The sequence below is a fragment of the Triticum dicoccoides genome, chromosome 2A (genome assembly GCF_002162155.2).
Source record: "Triticum dicoccoides isolate Atlit2015 ecotype Zavitan chromosome 2A, WEW_v2.0, whole genome shotgun sequence".
Taxonomy (NCBI): Eukaryota; Viridiplantae; Streptophyta; class Magnoliopsida; order Poales; family Poaceae; genus Triticum; species Triticum dicoccoides.
Window position 1 is genome coordinate 97,893,987 of NC_041382.1, and position 19,279 is coordinate 97,913,265.

The following is a 19,279-nucleotide window of genomic DNA, read 5'->3' on the forward strand; positions in this document are numbered from 1 at the left end:
GGGTACATAAACGAGATCGAACTAAATAACTTGAATGTGGTGTTTCGTCAATATGCAACGGAGTTGCATATTGAGCTCCACTGAACTTGTAGTTTTGTTTGCGCTTTTTGCCATGCCATGCCTCATTAAACCGGACATGCATCATACTTGGTTGTGCATCATGCCATGTCTATGTGGTGGTTGTTTACTTGTTGTTTGTTTCTTTCCGGTGTTGCTTCTTCGGGTTGGTTCTGGTAATGTCGCGTTTGTGAGGATTCGTTCAACTACGTTTGTTTTGTCTTCTTCATGGACTCGTTCTTTTTCCTTGCGGGATCTCAGGCAAGATGACCATACCCTCGAAATCACTTCTATCTTTGCTTGCTAGTTGCTCGCTCTTTTGCTATGCCTATGCTGTGATACCTACCACTTGCTTATCATGCCTCCCATATTGTTGAACCAAGCCTCTAACCCACCTTGTCCTAGCAAACCGTTGTTTGGCTATGTTACCGCTTTGCTCAGCCCCTCTTATAGCATTGTTAGTTGCAGGTGAAGATTGAAGTTTGTTCCTTGTTGGAACATGGAGATGTTGTTCCTTGTTGGAACATATTTACTTGTTGGGATATCATAATATCTCTTATTTAATTAATGCATCTATATACTTGGTAAAGGGTGGAAGGCTCGGCCTTATGCCTGGTGTTTTGTTCCACTCTTTGCCCTAGTTTCCGTCATATCGGTGTTATGTTCCCGGATTTTGCGTTCCTTACGCGGTTGGGTTATAATGGGAACCCCTTGACAGTTCGCCTTGAATAAAACTCCTCCAGCAATGCCCAACCTTGATTTTACCATTTGTCACCTAGCCTTTTTTCCCTTGGGAGTCGCGCTCCCGAGGGTCATCATTATTTTAACCCCCCCGGGCCAGTGCTCCTCTGAGTGTTGGTCCGACCGAGTAGACTGCGGGGCCACCTCGGGGCAACTTGAGGGTTGGTTTTACTCATAGGATGTCTCATCTGAGTGTGCCCTGAGAACGAGATATGTGCAGCTCCTATCGGGATTTGTCGGCACATTCGGGCGGTGTTGCTGGACTTGTTTTACCATTGTCAAAATGTCTTGTAACCGAGATTCCGAGTCTGATCGGATCTTCCCGCTAGAAGGAATATCCTTCGTTGACCGTGAGAGCTTGTGATGGGCTAAGTTGGGACACCCCTGCAGGGTTTTGAACTTTCAAAAGCCCTGCCCGCGGTTATGGGCAGATGGAAATTTGTTAACGTCCGGTTGTAGAAAACCTGAAGTTGATCTTAATTAAAATATATCAACCGCATGTGTAGCCGTGATGGTCTCTTCTCGGCGGAGTCCGGGAAGTGAACACGGTGTTGGAGTTATGTTTGACGTAGGTTGTTCTAGAATCACTTCTTGATCATAGTTTCTCACCATGCTTCGCCTTCTCTTCTCGCTCTCATTTGCGTATGTTAGCCACCATATATGCTAGTCGCTTGCTGCAGCTCCACATCATACCTTTACCTTACCCATAAGCTTAAATAGTCTTGATCGCGAGGGTGTGAGATTGCTGAGTCCCCGTGACTCACAGATACTTCCAAAACCAGCTTGCAGGTGCCGATGAGACCGTGCAGGTGACGCAACTAAGCTCAAGGAGGAGCTCGATGAAGATCTCATTCTTTGTGTTGTTCCGTTTTCAGTTGATCAGTAGTGGAGCCCAGTCGGGACCATCGGGGATCTGTGTAGCATTTGGGGTAGTCTTCTTTTATTTTGGGTTCCGTAGTCGGACCTTGGTTGTATCTGGTTGATGTAATGTTTTATTCATGTAATTGTGTGAAGTGGCGATTGTAAGCCAACTATGTATCTTTTTCCCTTATGTATTACATGGGTTGTGTGAAGATTACCTCAGTTGTGACATTGCTTTCAATGCGGTTATGCCTTTAAGTCGTGCTTCGACACGTAGGAGATATAGCCGCGTCGAGGGTGTTACGGCAAGTCTCTTTACTCATTCTGTAATGCATCATCCCGCAACTAACTTATTAGTTACATTGATTGCAAGGCTTATAGTGATGTGCATTACCGAGAGGGCCCAGGATACCTCTCCGACAATCGGAGTGACAAATCCTAATCTCGATCTATGCCAACTCAACAAGTACCATTGGAGACACATGTAGAGCACCTTTATAATCACCCAGTTACGTTATGACATTTGGTAGCACACAAAGTGTTCCTTCGGTAATCGGGAGTTGCATAATCTCATAGTCATAGGAACGTGTATAAGTCATGAAGAAAGCAATAGCAGTAAACTAAAATGATCAAGTGCTAAGCTAACGGAATGGGTCAAGTCAATCACATCATTCTCTAATGATGTGATCCCGTTAATAAAATGACAACTCATGTCTATGATTAGGAAACACAACCATCATTGATTCAACGAGCTAGTTAAGTAGAGGAAAACTAGTGATACTCTGTTTGTCTATGTATTCACACACGTACTAAGCTTCCGGTTGATATAATTCTAGCATGAATAATAAACATTTATCATGATATAAGGAAATAAATAATAACTTTATTATTGCCTCTAGGGCATATTTCCTTCAGCAGCCAAGTAGACATAAGTAGTATCAATCCAGTAGGAGGAACACACAAGTCACCAATGGTTGCACCTACACAAACAAACAAATAGTTACACCCAACGCGATAAAAGAGTTGCCAATCCCTTCACGGTTACTTGCAAGGATGAGATCTGATAGTGATAGATATAAAAGATAAGTAAAAGAGCAAAACAAGATAAAAGTAAATAAATTGCAGCAAGGTATTTTTGTGTTTTTGATTTAAAAGTAAATAAATTGCAGCAAGGTATTTTTGTATTTTTTTATTTTATAGATCTAAAAATAATATGATAAAATAGACCTGGGGGCCGCAGTTTTCACAAGAGGCTTCTCTCTTGAAAGAAAGCATATGGTGGGTAAACAAATTACTGTTGAGCAATTGATAGAAAAGTGCATAGTTATGACGATATCTAAGGCAATGATCATGAATATATGCACCGTGTCCATGACAAGTAGACCGACTCCTGCGTGCATCTACTACCATTACTCCACACATCGATCGCTATCCAACTTGCATCTAGTGTATTAAGTTAACAAGAACGGAGTAACGCCTTAAGCAAGATGACATGATGTAGAGGGATAGATCCAATCAATATGAACAAACCCCACTCTTTTATCTTTAATGGCAACAATACAAATATGTTTCATGTCACCTTCTGTCACCGGGAATAAGCACCGCAAGATTGAACCCATTACGAAGCACCTCTCCCATGGCAAGAAAAATCAATCTAGTTGGCCAAACCAAATAAATAGATTGAAGAGAAATACAAAGCTATCCTAATGATGCATAAAAAAGTTCAGAGAAGACTCAAATAATATTCATAGGTAATCTGATCACAAACCCACAATTCATCGAATCTCAACAAACACACCGCAAAAGAAGATTACATCGAATAGATCTCCAAGAACATCGAGGAGAGCATTGTATTGAAAATCAAAGAGAGAGAAGAATAAGTCATCTAGCTACTAGCTATGGACCCATAGGTCTGTGGTAAACTACTAACACATCATCGGAAGGGCAGCAAGGTTGATGTAGAAGCCCTCCGTGGTCGAATCCCCCTCCGACAAAGTACCGAAAAAGGCCTCTAGATAAGATCTCACGATGATAGAAACTTGTGGTGGCGAAAAAGTACTTTGGGTGTGCCCTCTGATCTATGGGGAATATTTTGGTATTTATAGAAGAAGAATTAGGGTTAGAGGAGCCATGAGGGGTCCACGAGCTTGGGGGCGCCCCTAGGGCACGCCCTACGAGCTTGTTGCTGCATTGTGGCCCTTCTGGCCTCCTCCCAGAGCTTTTAGGGTGTCTTGTGGTCCAAGAAAAATCGTCAAAAAGTTTTGTTCCATTTGTTATTGATTTTCTGTAAAGGCAAAAACAAGGGAAAAACTACAACTGGCACTTGGCACTAGGTTAATAGGTTAGTCCCAGAAAGTGATATAAAATAGCATAATAATACATATAAAATATCCAAGATTTATAATATAATAGCATGGAACAATAAAAAATTATAGATATTACAAACATGGGCCATACATAACTCTACGACTCAAAGTATTTATTTAAAAGGCTTTGAGGAGAGAGCGGACGTTTGGCTCCCGGGATCCATGGAGGCCTTTTTTGAAATAAATCAAAATTAAAACTTTTCAGTTTAAAAAAAATCTGTTTTTTTGCAAGTAAACAAGTATGTTATGTCTATGTGTGTAAAATTTCAGAATGAAAAACGTTGAAATGTGACATGTACAAAAAAGACAAATTCATGGTCTGGGAGGATGAATAGTATCATGTGTTAAAAAGCCCCAAATTTGTCTTTTTTGCCCAACCCTCATTCCAACTTATTTTGCCCTAAAAATTTACACACATGTGTGTTATGCCTTCATGTATATGTGTGTTTTTTCCAAAAAAAATTGAAATGTAGAAAATATGAAATTCGACAAAATTCAAAATTTTCAAAACCGAGCTTCATGGAGCTTGGCCTCCAAAGACAATATCCGCTCTGAGGAGCCATACATATTACAAACATGGATCTCATGACCCAACATACAAAGTCATACAAGCAACAAGCAGAAGCATAAACCTGTCTGAGTATAGACAACTGAAAAGAAAGAAAACTAGAAAGTATGTCTATCTACAAGACCCTCCATAGGGACTATACCTCTGTCTGGGATTCTCAAGCTAAGCGCTCAACATCGAACTCATCGTAGAAACCAAAAGTGAGACTGAAGCCTTCTCTGCAAAAACATAAATTAAGCAAACATGAGTACAAATGTACTCAACAAGACTTACATCAGAACTATCTACTTAAATATCAGTATCAACAAAGGGGTTGTGAGTTTTAACTACAGCAAGCCAGCTTTGACGCAGTGGCTATCATGTACTACGACTATCAGTATTTTCTTTGAGGTAAGAGAGCGCACACGAGTCCACGAATTTACCATACAAATATACCACTATGGATCCACTCCCGTCTCCGCTACGGGGTAATTCAATGATTACTTATGCCGGTCTTACTTGGATATTTTTGGGGTGTCTCATGTCTTTCTCGTCAATTCAGAATTTTGTTGATAAATCAATGATGTATCTTTAATTCTTGAGGTATTAGTGGAACTCAGATAATCAAATGCTTAATCCTGCCAAATTTTAATAATGGTTTTCATGTTTTGTTCTTAACGTGCTAATCGAATGCTGATAATTATATCATTCAAGTAGGACCTTAAATTTTGAATCGATATCACTGGTTGCAAAATTGTTTTTTTAGTTGTATGATTGCAAATACCTGAGTGGTAAAGAATGTTGTGAAATTTCTGCCGACCTTCAGAGGTGAATATTAATTACTACCATTTATTAAAGTTTTCATAGGTGTGAAAGTCCAAATATTATGAAGTTAATCACAATTGTAATCACAAGTGCTAATTCTAGTGTAAACTAGAGGATACCCCGCGCGTTGTGGTGGGAAATTGAGCAATAATTTAAGTATATATATGTAAAGAAATGAAAAGAAGGCAATGAGCATGAATATTAAGTGACAAATTGCAGCACATAAAGATAAGTATAACATGCATTTTCTCATGTAAAATGTCACCAAACTGCCAAAAAATCATCTAACTATTTTGAAGGGATTACATTGTGATTTACATTAGTAACAAAGTTGCTTTTAAAATGACTATAGAGTACCTAATGGGGAGTGCAGATTTTTGGAGGCCGAGCTCCAGTGAGCTCGGTATTTTGAAAAAAATCAAAAAGCGTATTTAAAAGTTCCAAAAATATCTGAAAAAAATATCATGAAAACTTATATGTATTCCGCAAGAACGTGTTAAATTTCGTCGAAAAATGTTGTGATTTCTAGGCTGTACAAAAATAACAAATTTCTGGCCCAATAACAAAAATAAAAGGCCCATTAAAAATGTGTATTTGTCTTTTTCCTGTAGGCCACATGTAAACGTATAATACTGTGAAATTTTGCATATACATAGTATACATGTGCATGTGTGTTCAAAAAATAAATTTGGAATTTTTCGTGCTCCAGAAAAATAAAAAATGAAAACGAGCTCACTGGAGCTCGGCCTCCGATGGCATTTTCCGACCTAATGGGCAGCTATTTATATCTTATGACCCAAAAATGTGTGAAATCAGCCATATCTCTAAAATCATAGCTGCAAAAAAGAGTTTTACATGCGTCACCACATCTATGTAGGTTGAGCAGGAAAAAGGCTACAGGAAAAAAGCACAAACAAAAATGGAATTTCATAAGAACTCAAATAGATATTAGTTAGTGTATGTAGAGAGAGAACTTGACATCTTTTCTTTAACCGCTACATACAGTAGGTCATTTGCATGATAACATAGCAAGATTAGACAATCATAAACAGAAGTAGAAATAAACATCGGCAAACTTCTAACATGGGCTTTGGTCCCCACTGCATTGCGTCTAGTCAGGTGCTTCTATACATATAACTCGGAAGTAATGAAATGCAAGCCAGATGTTAGTTTGTATTCAGATTGGGGGTTAAGCTTGAATCAGCAGACAAAAGAATTGTGTACCAAATCGTGCTAGATCATTCCTAACCAGGGGCAGCCATCTGGAGTCACTAGCGGTAGAACAAGGGCCCTCGCTGCCCCTGCTAGCCCTTTGCCATCAGATCGCCATGGCCATGGTGTTGCATCCGTTTCCTACAATTTAGGAAGAAAAGTGGATAAAAGGATATGGGCTTTATGCCCAGTTTTTTTGGTCGATTCTCCCAGAATCTTGAGAATCAGGCCTCACCCCAGCTTCTCCCAGAATCTTGAACCCATATTTTTTTTTCTATTCTCAAGATTCTAGAGAATCGGCCAAAAGAACTATGCCTTAAGCAGTACTGGGATTATTTTGGCATGTTTCTAGTTGGCCTTTACCCTAGCCCAGAATAGGATAAAGCTCTTCATTAGACAGGAACAAAACGCACATGATTTTCTCTCTCAAAAATACACCAACTCATAAATATAATACTAATCTCAATAATTTTCGTCCTAATCAATTGAAAGTAAACACGAGAATTACTTCAAAATTTGACTAGAGAGAAGGAGAACACTGGTCCATGCGCCATACAGGTTAGAAACACTTGTTCCCCTACGCCTGATTTCTAGGAGGCTAGCATGGGGGACAACCGCCTCACACACTAAAATTCAGAAGCACATGTGAATGGCTGCGATTACGTGCACCGAGTAGCTTTTTTTTTTTTTTTGAGAAACGTGCACCGAGTAGCTAGTCTCCCATAAAGTCACACTCCCCATCGCTCGCCCACGCTCGACTTTGGGTCGGCCCATGAGAGGGCGGGGTCCCCTGTTTTCTTGTTTCCTTTTTGTTTTTTATTTATTAAAATATGTTTAAGATTTCAAATAAAATCGACTTTCAAAATCTTTTCGAACTGAAAATATGTTCTCAAATTCAAACAAGTTTTCGAGTTCAAAAAAATGTCTACAAAATCTAAAATGTTCTCTAATTCAAACAAAGATTGATTTTAGAAAATGTTATTGAATTCCAACAATGTTACCAAATTTTAAAAATGGTTGCTAATTCAAAAATACTCGTATATTTCGAAAACTGGTTCACAAATTCAAAAAAATGTCTGCAGTTTTAAAAAATGTTCATAGTTTCCTAATATGTTCATGAATTGAAAATATGTTCATGGATTAAATAAAATGTTCATGACTTCAAAAAGGCTCATGAATTTATAAAAATGTTCACGATTACAAATTTAATTGGATGGGCAATTATTTTGTTTGATGAAATTTTTTTGAATTCAATGAACAATTATTTTTATGATTTTTAAGGAAATTTGCAAAATAACAAATAAAAGAACAAAACAAAAACACTGAATATAAAAGATAAAAGGAAAAGTGAAGACAAACGAAAAAGAAGATAAAAAATCAACATGAAAAAAAAGTAAAAAAAAAGAAAGTGTGAAAAGACAAAGAAAAATGAAAATAGGAAAAAAAATTGAGAGAGAGATGAAAAATAATCTAGGACCTTCCTAAAATCATGTGTAATCTGCACTACTTGGGCTGGCCCAAATCACGTAGCGAGCTGGCGCATTTGGTCGACAACTGTCGGCCTACGCGGGGAATAGGATTCTCGTATAACCATTGGCTACAAATGCGTTTTTTCCACACAATTGTGTTCTTCTTGTATTGGAAGAAATCAACAAATAGCTAGAAGCCAGATAGGAAAAGATTGGAACTCATATACTAATTGTGGTTAGTACCTAACCCGTCTTCGTAGATTCGTAGCATTCATAATTTGGCAAGATGACTGTGCTCTCGTGGTCGTTCTGCTGGGTAGGTCCTCTTGTGGGCCCATTGATGCACGAAAATCCAACCAGATAACCACATAGCGTAGTTTCGTTGTCAAAGACATGGTCTTCTCAAAGCCAGGACCTATTGATAATCGTCGGATGCCTGCCACGGATATGAGGTATTTATCCTTCCAATAGTTTGGGCTTTATCGTGTGGAGTAGAAAATTTGCAACATTGCTTACAGTTGTCGGTGACAAGCAAGACCCATCATGTTTTTCATGTTTCACAACTGAAGTGCTACATTTCTCCAAAATATCGTGATGCTTAGGAGAAATGTAGCACTTCTCCACACGGAATTTTGGAGAACCCGTTTTCTTTCTTTCTAGCAGATGAACGAACAAAAAATTAGTTTCATCTCGGATAAAAAAACAATCAACGGTGAACGGACGAAAAAAAATAGAGAAACGCACATTGCTTTTGTAAGTAAGTATTGATTTTAGAGGAGGAGAGACTTCCAAAGGTTATTTTTGCACCGTTTTACTCCCTCCTTCGGAAGCACATGGTACATAATTTATTTATTTTTATTATCTTTGACCAACATTTTCTAAACAATAGTGGATCATGTCACACAAAATTGAAATGTTGACTCAAACCAATACCTCCTGAGCCCACTCGCAAGCCTTATAATTCTTTCGCCTAGTATATAACCACGGAAGCTCCTATTACCCCACCCACGCACAATGGAAAGCAAGATAACACATTGAAAATGTCGAATAGAGGACGATCCCCTCGTAGGACTTTATCTTTGTCATTTATATGCACTAGCAAATGTGCCCGTGCGTTGTAACGGGAGAAAAAAAATCCTAGCATGTTGCTTGAGATCCATCTGTGTTGCCACTTCTCCTCTTCATCACCATCGCAGATGGTGGTCTTGTTATCCACCAATTAGCAATGCATGCTCTCAATTCCAAGGTGATGAGTTTGATAAACACAGTCTAGCACGCCACTTTCACAAGACCTCCCTACACTGACTTGTAATTTTGTAGACAATGCTCGTGCTTTGCTATGAAATAAATGTTGGTCACTATAAACCACCATTGGCCCGGTCAAGGTACCATTATATGGAGCGTTGGTTATGTTGGATATGATGAGGAGCATTGCACACTTATCCTTACTAGAAGAACGCCCGTGCGTTGCAACGGGGCCACATTAGGGTTAAGAGTTCAATATTAATCATGTTAATAATACATTTAATATTCTCATACATATCAAGTGACACTGGCGACCTTTTTTGTCAATTTAGTAACGGGCTCAGTTGCAACGGGCTCTTTATACATATCAGACAACTCGGTACTACTTAAACTACAACTATGGCTATCAACATTTTTTTGTCAATTTAGCTCAGCAATAGTGCCTGGCTTAATAGACTGCTTTGCATTCACCCCCTCAGAAGACAGAGAGCAAGCTAGCAAGCACGCACGCGTTCAACCCCGCCGCTGCATGCGCTGGCAGAAGGTGAGGCAGCAAGGGAGACTGCACATTGAAGCTGTCCATGCAAGGCTGGAGGTGCTGGGCCGGCGACGGCGGTGTCGGGACGGCGCTTGATTCGTTCCCGGTGGCGTGGAGCTTGGGGCGGCAACGCGGCGATAGCTAGTGCTCGGGGATGGGGGTTTGGGGCGGGGGCAGTCGACCCGATGGCTGGCGAAGTTAACGGGCTCGGGAGGCTGGAAATTCGGCGGGTGGCGGCGGCACAGCGCGAGGATGGGACAGACGGAAAACCTAGCGGGCGTTCAACTACCAATACCCACGCCTTTTTTTAGGGGAATTGCTTGTGAAAATAACGTGTGACGACGACTTAGCGAGCGGATCCCCTTAAAAAAGACATAGCGAGCAGATTCCCTTAAAACTGGTAGGAATGGATACGATTGATGACGTTGATAAATAGTGGTGAATGTTGACCTAATTTACTATCATCATGCATGGAAATGAACATCAAGAAAAAGAATACTTCCTATTAATACACTCATAGGAAGCTTCCTAATCTCTGCTACCAAACAGTTTCTGCCCAAACAAGGAAGGAAAGTTATGGACGTGATTCAAAAGGAAACAAACGTTATGAAGATTAATTAATTTAGATTTGATCTTTAGAGATTGATTGTGATTGATTCTTTTACATAAAGACATTACTAAATAATTTGCGTCGATATGGAAAGTTCTGATCCGTTCAGTTTTTTTCGTTGTGTGAGAGGGTGAAGTGAAAATAAACCGATGAAGTGGGGGAGGCGACGAAAAAAATCTACGACGGTTAACCTACGAAAAAAACTGGACGAAAGTGGTGGGACGAAAAAAAAACCTGGAAGCGAGACTACCAACTGCTCCATTAGGAGTAGAGATCCTTCGGCTAATATTATAGGGAAAGTGAGTGTTTCTTATCAGAAACACCGGGCGATGAGTTCGATTGGTGGTGCATTGGTGACGGGTGCCAATGGATCATGCAGTGACGGCTTCTTCCTAGCGATGCCCAATAGTGGAGTGCGTCGGTGATGGGCACTGGCGGGTCGATCAAATGTCTCTCCTTGTTCATCCCCCTCCGACCATGAGCGCACTATGTTGATGTAGATGACGCGGGACATAATTAGTGAAACACCACCAACGGAAGATGAAACTCACCTACCTGAGATCATGTGTTGCAACGGGAGAAAAAATGTAGTGAGCACTGCAAAACATATTGCACTTCATGCAAAATTTTGTATTACTAAGATTTATGGGGAAATAAATGAAATGTTTTAGCAGTCATATCAATATTAGATCTAGAAGGATGGTCTTAACTTTTTAATATCAAAAAATATAACAACTCTTCAACTATAACAACAATATATTTTCCGATGTCAACGACATTTTTCAGGGAAATTAGTGAATTTGTCTCCTAGAAAATGGATCCATGTTGTTTATGCTACATGAGAGAGATACTCATAGTTATTTTTTACCATTGTCACCTCACGAAAGCGTCTATCAGTTACACCTTACACGAAATCACCTGAAACAATGTACATGTGATGTATTATTTGGCACCTAATCCGCCAAATTTGTTCGCTCTATTAATTCCTTTTCTTTCCTTCCCAAGGCACAACCAACTTTATTCTCTCTATTAATTTCTTTCCTTCTTAAGGGCACATCGAATTTTATTTTATTCTTTCTTTAAATTCCTTTCCTTCCCTAGTTTTATTCCTTCTTTTCAATCCTTTCCTTTCTCCTTATACGTATTTTGATTCCCGGTCTAGCATATTGAGTTGATTGTTACCTAATAACTTGAAGACGTATATAAATTGATGAGGTTGGACGTAAAAGGGCGATGTGGTACTATTCAATAGACAAACTTACGGTACAAAATCAGCACAAGACGATCTAGATCAGTTGGCGGTTGGTGGGGGTCCTTTATTACAGGTTGCGAGTTCAATTCCTTATACCAGCAAATATTTTTGCCTCCCCATCTTGGACTGCTATTGGGCTGCCTGACACGACCTAGATGGGCCGGCCACAGGCGTGGCGTTAAAATCGACAAAAAATCATGTCAGGCCAACGACGGAGGGACGGAAAATTAGTACCACCTCGGATAGTAAAAAAATTTAGAAAAAATAATAAGGGGTGAACGGATGAAAAAATTAGAGAAACGCACTTTGCTTTATTAATAGGTATAGATATAGATATAGATTGGGGATTCGCGTTGTCCCTGTATTCCCGCTACATGTGCCCCCTAATTGTTTGGATCCCCATGTATCCAGGCTGAACGATGCAACATAGGGTACATACCCCTCATGCGCTAGCATCTCTCTCTCCCCCTCCCCCTTTCCCTCCTCTCCCTCTCCCTCCCCCTTCGCCTCCCTCTCTCTCTCTCTCTCTCTCGTCCATTATTCCCATCGCGAACCACCCCTCATCTCCCTTTTCCTATCACCCACCTCATCTTCTCATGGCGTCGGCAAAGCAAACCTCAACTTCAAGATGGAACCAGTGGCTGGGGAGGGGCCCAACTCCGTCGATCCTGGAGGGTGAAGAACAGAAGTCTGGCACTAACGTGGCCATATCCGGAGGAGAGCATGAGGACGAAGTTGCACATGGAAAGCATCATCATGGAGGGGGGAAGACTGATCGAGCGAGTGAGATGATTTGTTTCTTTAGATGCACCAGAACTCATAAGTATAATACTAATCTCGGTGTCCACCGCGGCCCGCATGTCGGCCGACCAACCATCATACGCGGTCGCATTCAACGCATCCACCTATTGCGGGCCCATGCGTCAATGACTGAAAGCTACGGGAGACCATCCTTTTTCAATCCACGCGTGCGGGGGGGCGGCCTCATCCACTTCCACTTCCCGTCCACATCTACCCTCCCTCCCCCCGGTGTGTGCTCCCTCGCCGACGACAATCAGACCTTGGCCATGGGTTTCTTCACCGGCTCCGGCAAGGGCAAGGGGAAGTTCACCCCCAACGCATCCTCCTCGCGCGCGCTTCCTCCTTCGCCACCATCGACGCCTGCCCGCCCTGTGCGGCAGCGCCTGCACATTGTGATGCACCAGGCGCGCTAGCACTGGCTGTATAGGCAGCCGCTGCCGTACTCGGACGTCATGCGGTCGCACGACTGGCATCTGGATCCGCAGCGGATCCTAGTGTCGGATGTGCCGCGGATGTAGCGGGCGCACGCCGAGGAGGTGCGCAGGCGGCGGGAGCTCCTCCCGCCGGAGCAACGTCGGATGCCGATGTACGGGCCGGACTCTCCCAACAGGGAGGTGTGGTTTTCCCTCGAGCGTGAGGAGCAACGCCGCCTCGGTGTCCAGGAGCACCACACCAACCCTCCGACGTCCCTGTCGTCAAGCTGGAGGAGGGGGAGGAGGAGGCTGCGTACCAGGTGGCGCTGGCAACGGCCATGCAAACCCCCATCGAGGAGGAGCGGCACAAGGCGGAGGCAGAGGAGGCAGACTACCAGGCGAGGCTAGCGGAGGCCGTCACCCTCTCTACGGCCGGCGACTGCGTAGTGTTGCTGTCGCCGCCGAGGCTCACCCCCACCCCCACCCCTCTCGCCCGCCGCCGTTGACAAAGCACACCGAGCGCTGCGTTTGGACTAGCAAGGTGCACGAGTGGGTCCGCGCTCCCCCTAGGCGCAACGCCGGCGCAGGAGGCAACACACGCTGACAGAGGAGCGCGCTGACGGCAGCGACTTATGCAGAGGGAGCGTGAGGAGGAAGAGCGCTGCCAGAAGGAGGAGGAGCGTCATGCCCGCACCGGAGCAGCCCAGCAGGCAGTGCAGCCGGTGCAGCAGGGCGACGTGGCTCGGGCCTGGGAGGTGGCACTCCCGTGGGCTGCCTGGCGCCGCAGCTGGTCGACCTCACCGGCGTTGCTTCGGGCGTCTTCATCGCCTAGGGCACCATGCGCGGCCGGCGCAGACTTTTTTTATTTCATGTTTAATGTAGATGTGGACTTTGGCCAGCAGCTAACCGGTTTTAAATGCTTTATTTATGTTTAAATTTGAACGTGATTGCTCTTTTTCTTAAGTCAGTGTTTAAAAAATATGGATTGGATCAGCGTTCGGTGCACGCGCCAACCCAAATGGAAAAACAAACTCTGATGTCCGATCCAAACTGACAAAAGGCGGACAAAGCACACGTCCGTTTGGGTCACACGTTCGAGTTCCTCTCAGGACTTCATCTCGCCGGAGACCTTGCAGGAGGAATGCAGTCAGTTAGGGCTTCTTTTCTGTCTTGAGTGCATAAGAACGCCCTAGCCAGAGGCAAACGGTCTCGAAGGTTTAACTAGCCGAATCAGCAGTGACCAAGAAAGAAAAGAAGCAAAACAGCTGCCTGCACAATACTAACAAACGCAGGGAACACACACTGAAATGCACTCAACAACTACTCAAACCAGACTGCATCTCTCTTCCTTCCATTCTCAGCACTGCCACAGTGCAGTTCCGCGTAATTTACATAGGGGGGATGGGATGGGGATAGGTTACAACACTTGATGTGTACCCAAAAAACAGCATCCTAGTTGCTGCACAAGAAGCGTAAAACCTACCTAGATGACACACAGATAACTACTCTCAGATTGCATTTATACAAAAAGTGGTTACTCTGAAACTAAACGCTGCCGCCACAATGCAGTTCTAATCTTCTGCAAAGCTAGACCCCATCCAGAGCATCATCTGCCTCTGCATACTGAACATCCATGTCGCCCAAAACATCGTCCGTCTGCGGTCGAGACCGAAGCTGTGCGCATACCACTACCATGGTGCGGTTGCTAACCGCCGCAGCATCTCATCCGTCCTCTTCGCACTGGACTCCATCTCCTCCATTTCCACGTCCATCTTTTTCAGAGTGTCCTTCACACTTGACATCATGGACTCGAGCTCCTTCATTTTTGCTCCGGCACGTGCCCGCTCCAGTTTCATCTCTTTGTACCCTTCATGCTCAGCAGGGTCTCTAGGTAGAGCAGAAAGGCTGAGGAGATCATCGATGCGTTTGAGCAAGAACTTGACATTCATGCCCAGGAGCTCAAAGGCCTCCAAGGTCTTCTTCCAGATCACAAAGTCCTCATGGGAAGAAGCATGCGCTTTGCATGCTCTGATACCCTCCGCGATGTTGATAGTCTCCATGATCACTCCCACGGCGAGTGTGAGGTTTATCTGCTTAAGCAGATCCTTGTGAAGGAATGACTCCTGGGCACAGCACAGCTCGTAGTACGTCTTGCGTAGGTGGTCAGGAAACTTGCAGTCGATGACCAGACCATCTACGATGATGTTGAAGTTGCTGAAACTTTTCACATCATCGAAACCGATGGCTGTATCTGAAAATCTGATGCCGTCTGTTATTGAGTCACTGGCTGGGTTACTGCCATCGCTCCGAAACTTTGGATTCTCCTTAGATTTGACATCAATGGATCTTTCTTCTTCTGTGTTGCAGAACCAAAACATCATTCAGAAGATTCAATGGTTAGCTTATCCATGTACAATAAAACTCACAAGTGTAAAATCAACACAATGAACTTTGACTCACTCAATATCTTCTCTTTGCCTGCTTCCAAACACAGGAGACCAAGTGCTCCATCAGTTATAGTGAAGTTGTTCGCTCTCAATATATAGACCTGAATGGAAAGCGTACAAAAGACAAGAGAAACTTTAAATATTGAATAAGTGCGGACAGAACACGCACAAAATAATTCAAGAAATGTATATCCTGCAAACATTAATGAATGTAGTGCCTGCCAATCAATAGTGTAAAAGAATGATCAAGCAATTGAAAATGTATTGGGAAAGACTTGCCTTAAACTTTGCTGAACTGACAAGTTGAAAGACTACAACATCTCCGACCTTAATATCATGATTAAGCGCAAAACCTCTCCAACCACCACTAAGTCCTTGCTTGGCACCTAGATATTTTGCATCATAATTATGCCCATCCTCATCTTCAAGCACAATAGTAACGTCCTTCTTTGGGAGATGCTTGTTGCAGAAGCCAGACGGTAGACCCTGGGGGAGGAACGTAAAATTCAAATGCAGAGGAAGCAAAAACAAAGAAAAGGAGATGTTTTCATTAATCCCATCCCATGTACACTAAGTGACACTCAGGAAGCGTCCACACATATACTAAGCTTCTGAGACTGCTCTACCTGAAACTAAATTTCAAAAATCATAAGGTGCTCTAAATTGTACAGCTTCCACTTTTGCAGAGAGCTTTTTTGCCCAGAAATTTGATTACCTTCTGATATAAAAGAAAAGGTAATCTGTATTTTTGTTTAGCAGGCATTTCCTCCCATTCAATATTTGGCGTCTTGGGTCCACATGTTGTTCATAAGAAATGATCACCTAATTCTTAAGCTTTGAACAAACATGTAAATAGCTAATCAATAGACTTACCAGCCAGAAACCCTGAACAACATGTGAATGTAGCATATGCTTGACAAAGCTAGGATGTTCGGCTGGTAACTTTACCAGTACCTCCTCAGCTCTCTCCATAGCAGACCCAAAGTTACCCTGAACTCTGTAGTTTGTTCAAAGATTGAATTGAGTAAGTATGCTTTTTGAGAACTGTTAATGCATCTTACTCTCGAGAAAACAAGAAAAGTTTGAAGTACCTTGCACATGTCTTTTTGCAATTAACAGCAGCTACCTGTCAAGTCACGCTTATTCATAGTGAGTACATGGTTTCAGTTTTGAACTAAATAGAAAGTGAAGAAACTGGAGGTTAAAAGATAACAGTTATATAGACTCTATGGGGCAACGCATATGAACATAGCAGAGTCCATAAATGTTTAGAAACACATTCACTATTGTGTCCAGAAATTCAGCCCATTAAGATTTTTTGAGCCAGTCATCTGAATCCTGAAGTGTGAAAAATACATATTGATCCACTTAAACCAAATTATGACATCATTTTTTTAAAATGAAGGTATGTAACATATGTATGTTCACAAAAAGAAGGTATGTAACATATGAAAACGTGATTCTTTCAGGTTTTGAACAACAAGAGTGTCTTAAATGCGGTAACGTGGAATCATTCCATGGGCCTCACCATCGGCACAAGATCTTCTTCTATGTCGCTCTTGCTGCTGTTACTGCAGCCGCTCTCAACCAAGGCAAGCCTTGGTGTTGACAATTTCAACTTCTGCTCCATGTTGCTCTGGGCCTTGACAAGCCTCCCTCTCTTCTTCTGAAACCCAACCAGCCAAAATCTTTGAACCATTTTATGCAATTGTTGAAGATAAGAAAATTACTGAATTTTTGGGCTTCAAAATCTTTGAAGCATTATGAACTCATAAATGAAAAATTGGAAGAACTGTTTACTAACTGTAATTTTCCACGATAACGACCAAATAGCATGCGCAATGACAAGAATGGAACTACTGAATTATCTTACTTTAGCGGTGTCAGTACCCTGAGCATTGTGTGTTTGAGAAACATCAAGCAGCTTTTCTTGTTCACTGTCCAACCTCCGTGGCCGCACAATCTGACATGACGAATAAACCAACTCTTAGAAAAGTTAGATCAGTAAGCTGAACGCTCGTAATTCAGTGAAATTGTGAGATGAAAGGGAAAACAAACGAGGAGCTAGAGCCACAAATGCACATGTAATCATGTGGAATGTATGTACACAAAATTTACTCCCTAATTAATACAAGAGGGCTAAAGCAACAACCAATGGTTCACTTACTCTCAAAGGAACATATTCATCCTCGTCATCTGTGTCACCGAAATTAATAACAACAGGCTGTTGATCAACAACAACAGCAGCAAGCTTATCATCCTGCTATCATTAAATATAATCATGTCATGAAAAAAATTTGAAGTTTCAACAAAAGGCCAAAAAGAAACAGATAATCTCATAACATAGAATGCATATACGGTCATGAGAATTGGTTGCATTAGTATCCACCATGATAATGAAACATGAAAAATAACATAACAAATTAGTCCATACTTCAATTTACTTTACCAGAGACAGACTCCGGCAGTCATCCAAGGAAACCTCATAATGTTGGAAGTATTAGTTGCTACAGTGCTAGTGAGACAGTGAAGATTTGAAGGGGGGAAAACCTTAAACAGACGGTTTCAGACCCCATTATAGTTTCATTATTACTTTTTTGACCAAGTCCATTATAGTTTATCAGAGGCAGCCCCACATAGTAAATCTGATCAAGATTCAGAAAATAAAGACTACTGCAGACCTGCAGTGGCCCACAATCCGAGTCGATCTCAAGCTGAAGGACCTCACCATTGTGGCCGTCGGCACAACATCAGCATCCTTGTCGCTCTCGCTGTCAAGCAAGGCGAGCCTTTGATGCACCAGTGCCATCTTCTGCTCCATGACCATCTTATCTCGCTGGCTCTTGTTGACAGACGGGGAACCTCCTCCTCCTGCTGGCCTCCCTCTCTTCCTCTGAAAAGCAGCCGCCCAAAGCAGAGACTTAAGTTCAACATACAATCAACAATCAATCATTTTGCATTACCAATCCCATCTAGCAGTAGGCCGTAGAGAAACAAAAACTGTTCTGGCTGGACGGTCGAAAGATTTATTTTCTCAAGAAACACTTTCTTTTTAATGTTCCAAGAAGCACTTTCTCCAAAGCTATCACAGGATGACGAAATAAAACAAAAGGAGCCCTCCAGAATCCAGATGTCACGTGATTGCAGTGTAAAACGCTCCATTAATCGAAGATTCAAGAGAACGCTGAGAAATCAAGAAACCCTCGACCACGAACTAAGTATAAATCACAGCCGCACGAATCGAAGGAAGTGGAGGGGGTGAACTTGCCTTGAGGGATTGATCGATCGCCATCGCCTCCGCCTCCGCCTCCGCGCTCGTGGAATCCTGGTGGAGGGGTGCTTCAGGCAAAAATGGCGGAGAGGAGAGGACTGACGAGTTGCAGACGGCACAGAGGAGAGGGGAGGGGAGGAGGGGGTGAAAGGAGGGGGGAAGGAATAGTGCTGGACTGGGGTAAATAAAAAATGTAGAAAAATGGTAAAAGCAGAAACAGATGACCGTTCGGCTACAGTGATTGATGGACGCCGCGTATGTCCGTTGATAAATTTTTACCGGCGCGCAGTTTGAAAAGTGTCCTGTACACATTTGGAAACCGTATTTACCATTTTCCATGTTTAAAAAAATTTGCATTTACCATTCCACTCAACTTCTCCAACGCATTAACGGAATGAACCTCGAAACTTCTCAAACGGAATGCAAAACAGCCCGTGGAAAAAGCTCACCACTCGTCTCAAGACAGGTTCTTAAAGAAAATCTATTTGAAAGTAAAAAAGAAATGTAGGGCCACGACGTACACGAACATATTTTGATTGGGCGATAATATTACATCCACGGAGCGACAACGGACTTTTACGGGCTCCCTTCACACTCTCGCATTTATGCTGGATTTATTTCAAG

At 42.5% G+C, this 19,279-nt stretch overlaps 1 protein-coding gene across 2 annotated transcripts; it reads right to left on the bottom strand.

The window, feature by feature from the left end:
* Positions 1 to 14,258: 14,258 nt before the first annotated feature.
* LOC119353592 (B3 domain-containing protein Os01g0234100-like) lies at positions 14,259 to 18,811 on the bottom strand. 2 transcript variants are annotated; one of them, XM_037620214.1, is made up of 10 exons: positions 18,653 to 18,811; positions 18,113 to 18,277; positions 17,552 to 17,644; positions 17,258 to 17,347; positions 16,913 to 17,050; positions 16,476 to 16,510; positions 16,258 to 16,381; positions 15,664 to 15,870; positions 15,398 to 15,485; positions 14,259 to 15,293 (listed from the first exon to the last, which is right to left on the bottom strand). In XM_037620214.1, the coding sequence occupies exons 1-10, from the start codon at positions 18,674 to 18,676 to the stop codon at positions 14,626 to 14,628; spliced, it is 1,632 nt and encodes a 543-aa protein (XP_037476111.1). In that variant the 5' UTR covers positions 18,677 to 18,811; the 3' UTR covers positions 14,259 to 14,625. The 2 variants fall into 2 exon arrangements, with proteins under 2 accessions (XP_037476111.1, XP_037476110.1); XM_037620213.1 differs by having other exon boundaries at positions 17,552 to 17,647.
* Positions 18,812 to 19,279: the final 468 nt, after the last annotated feature.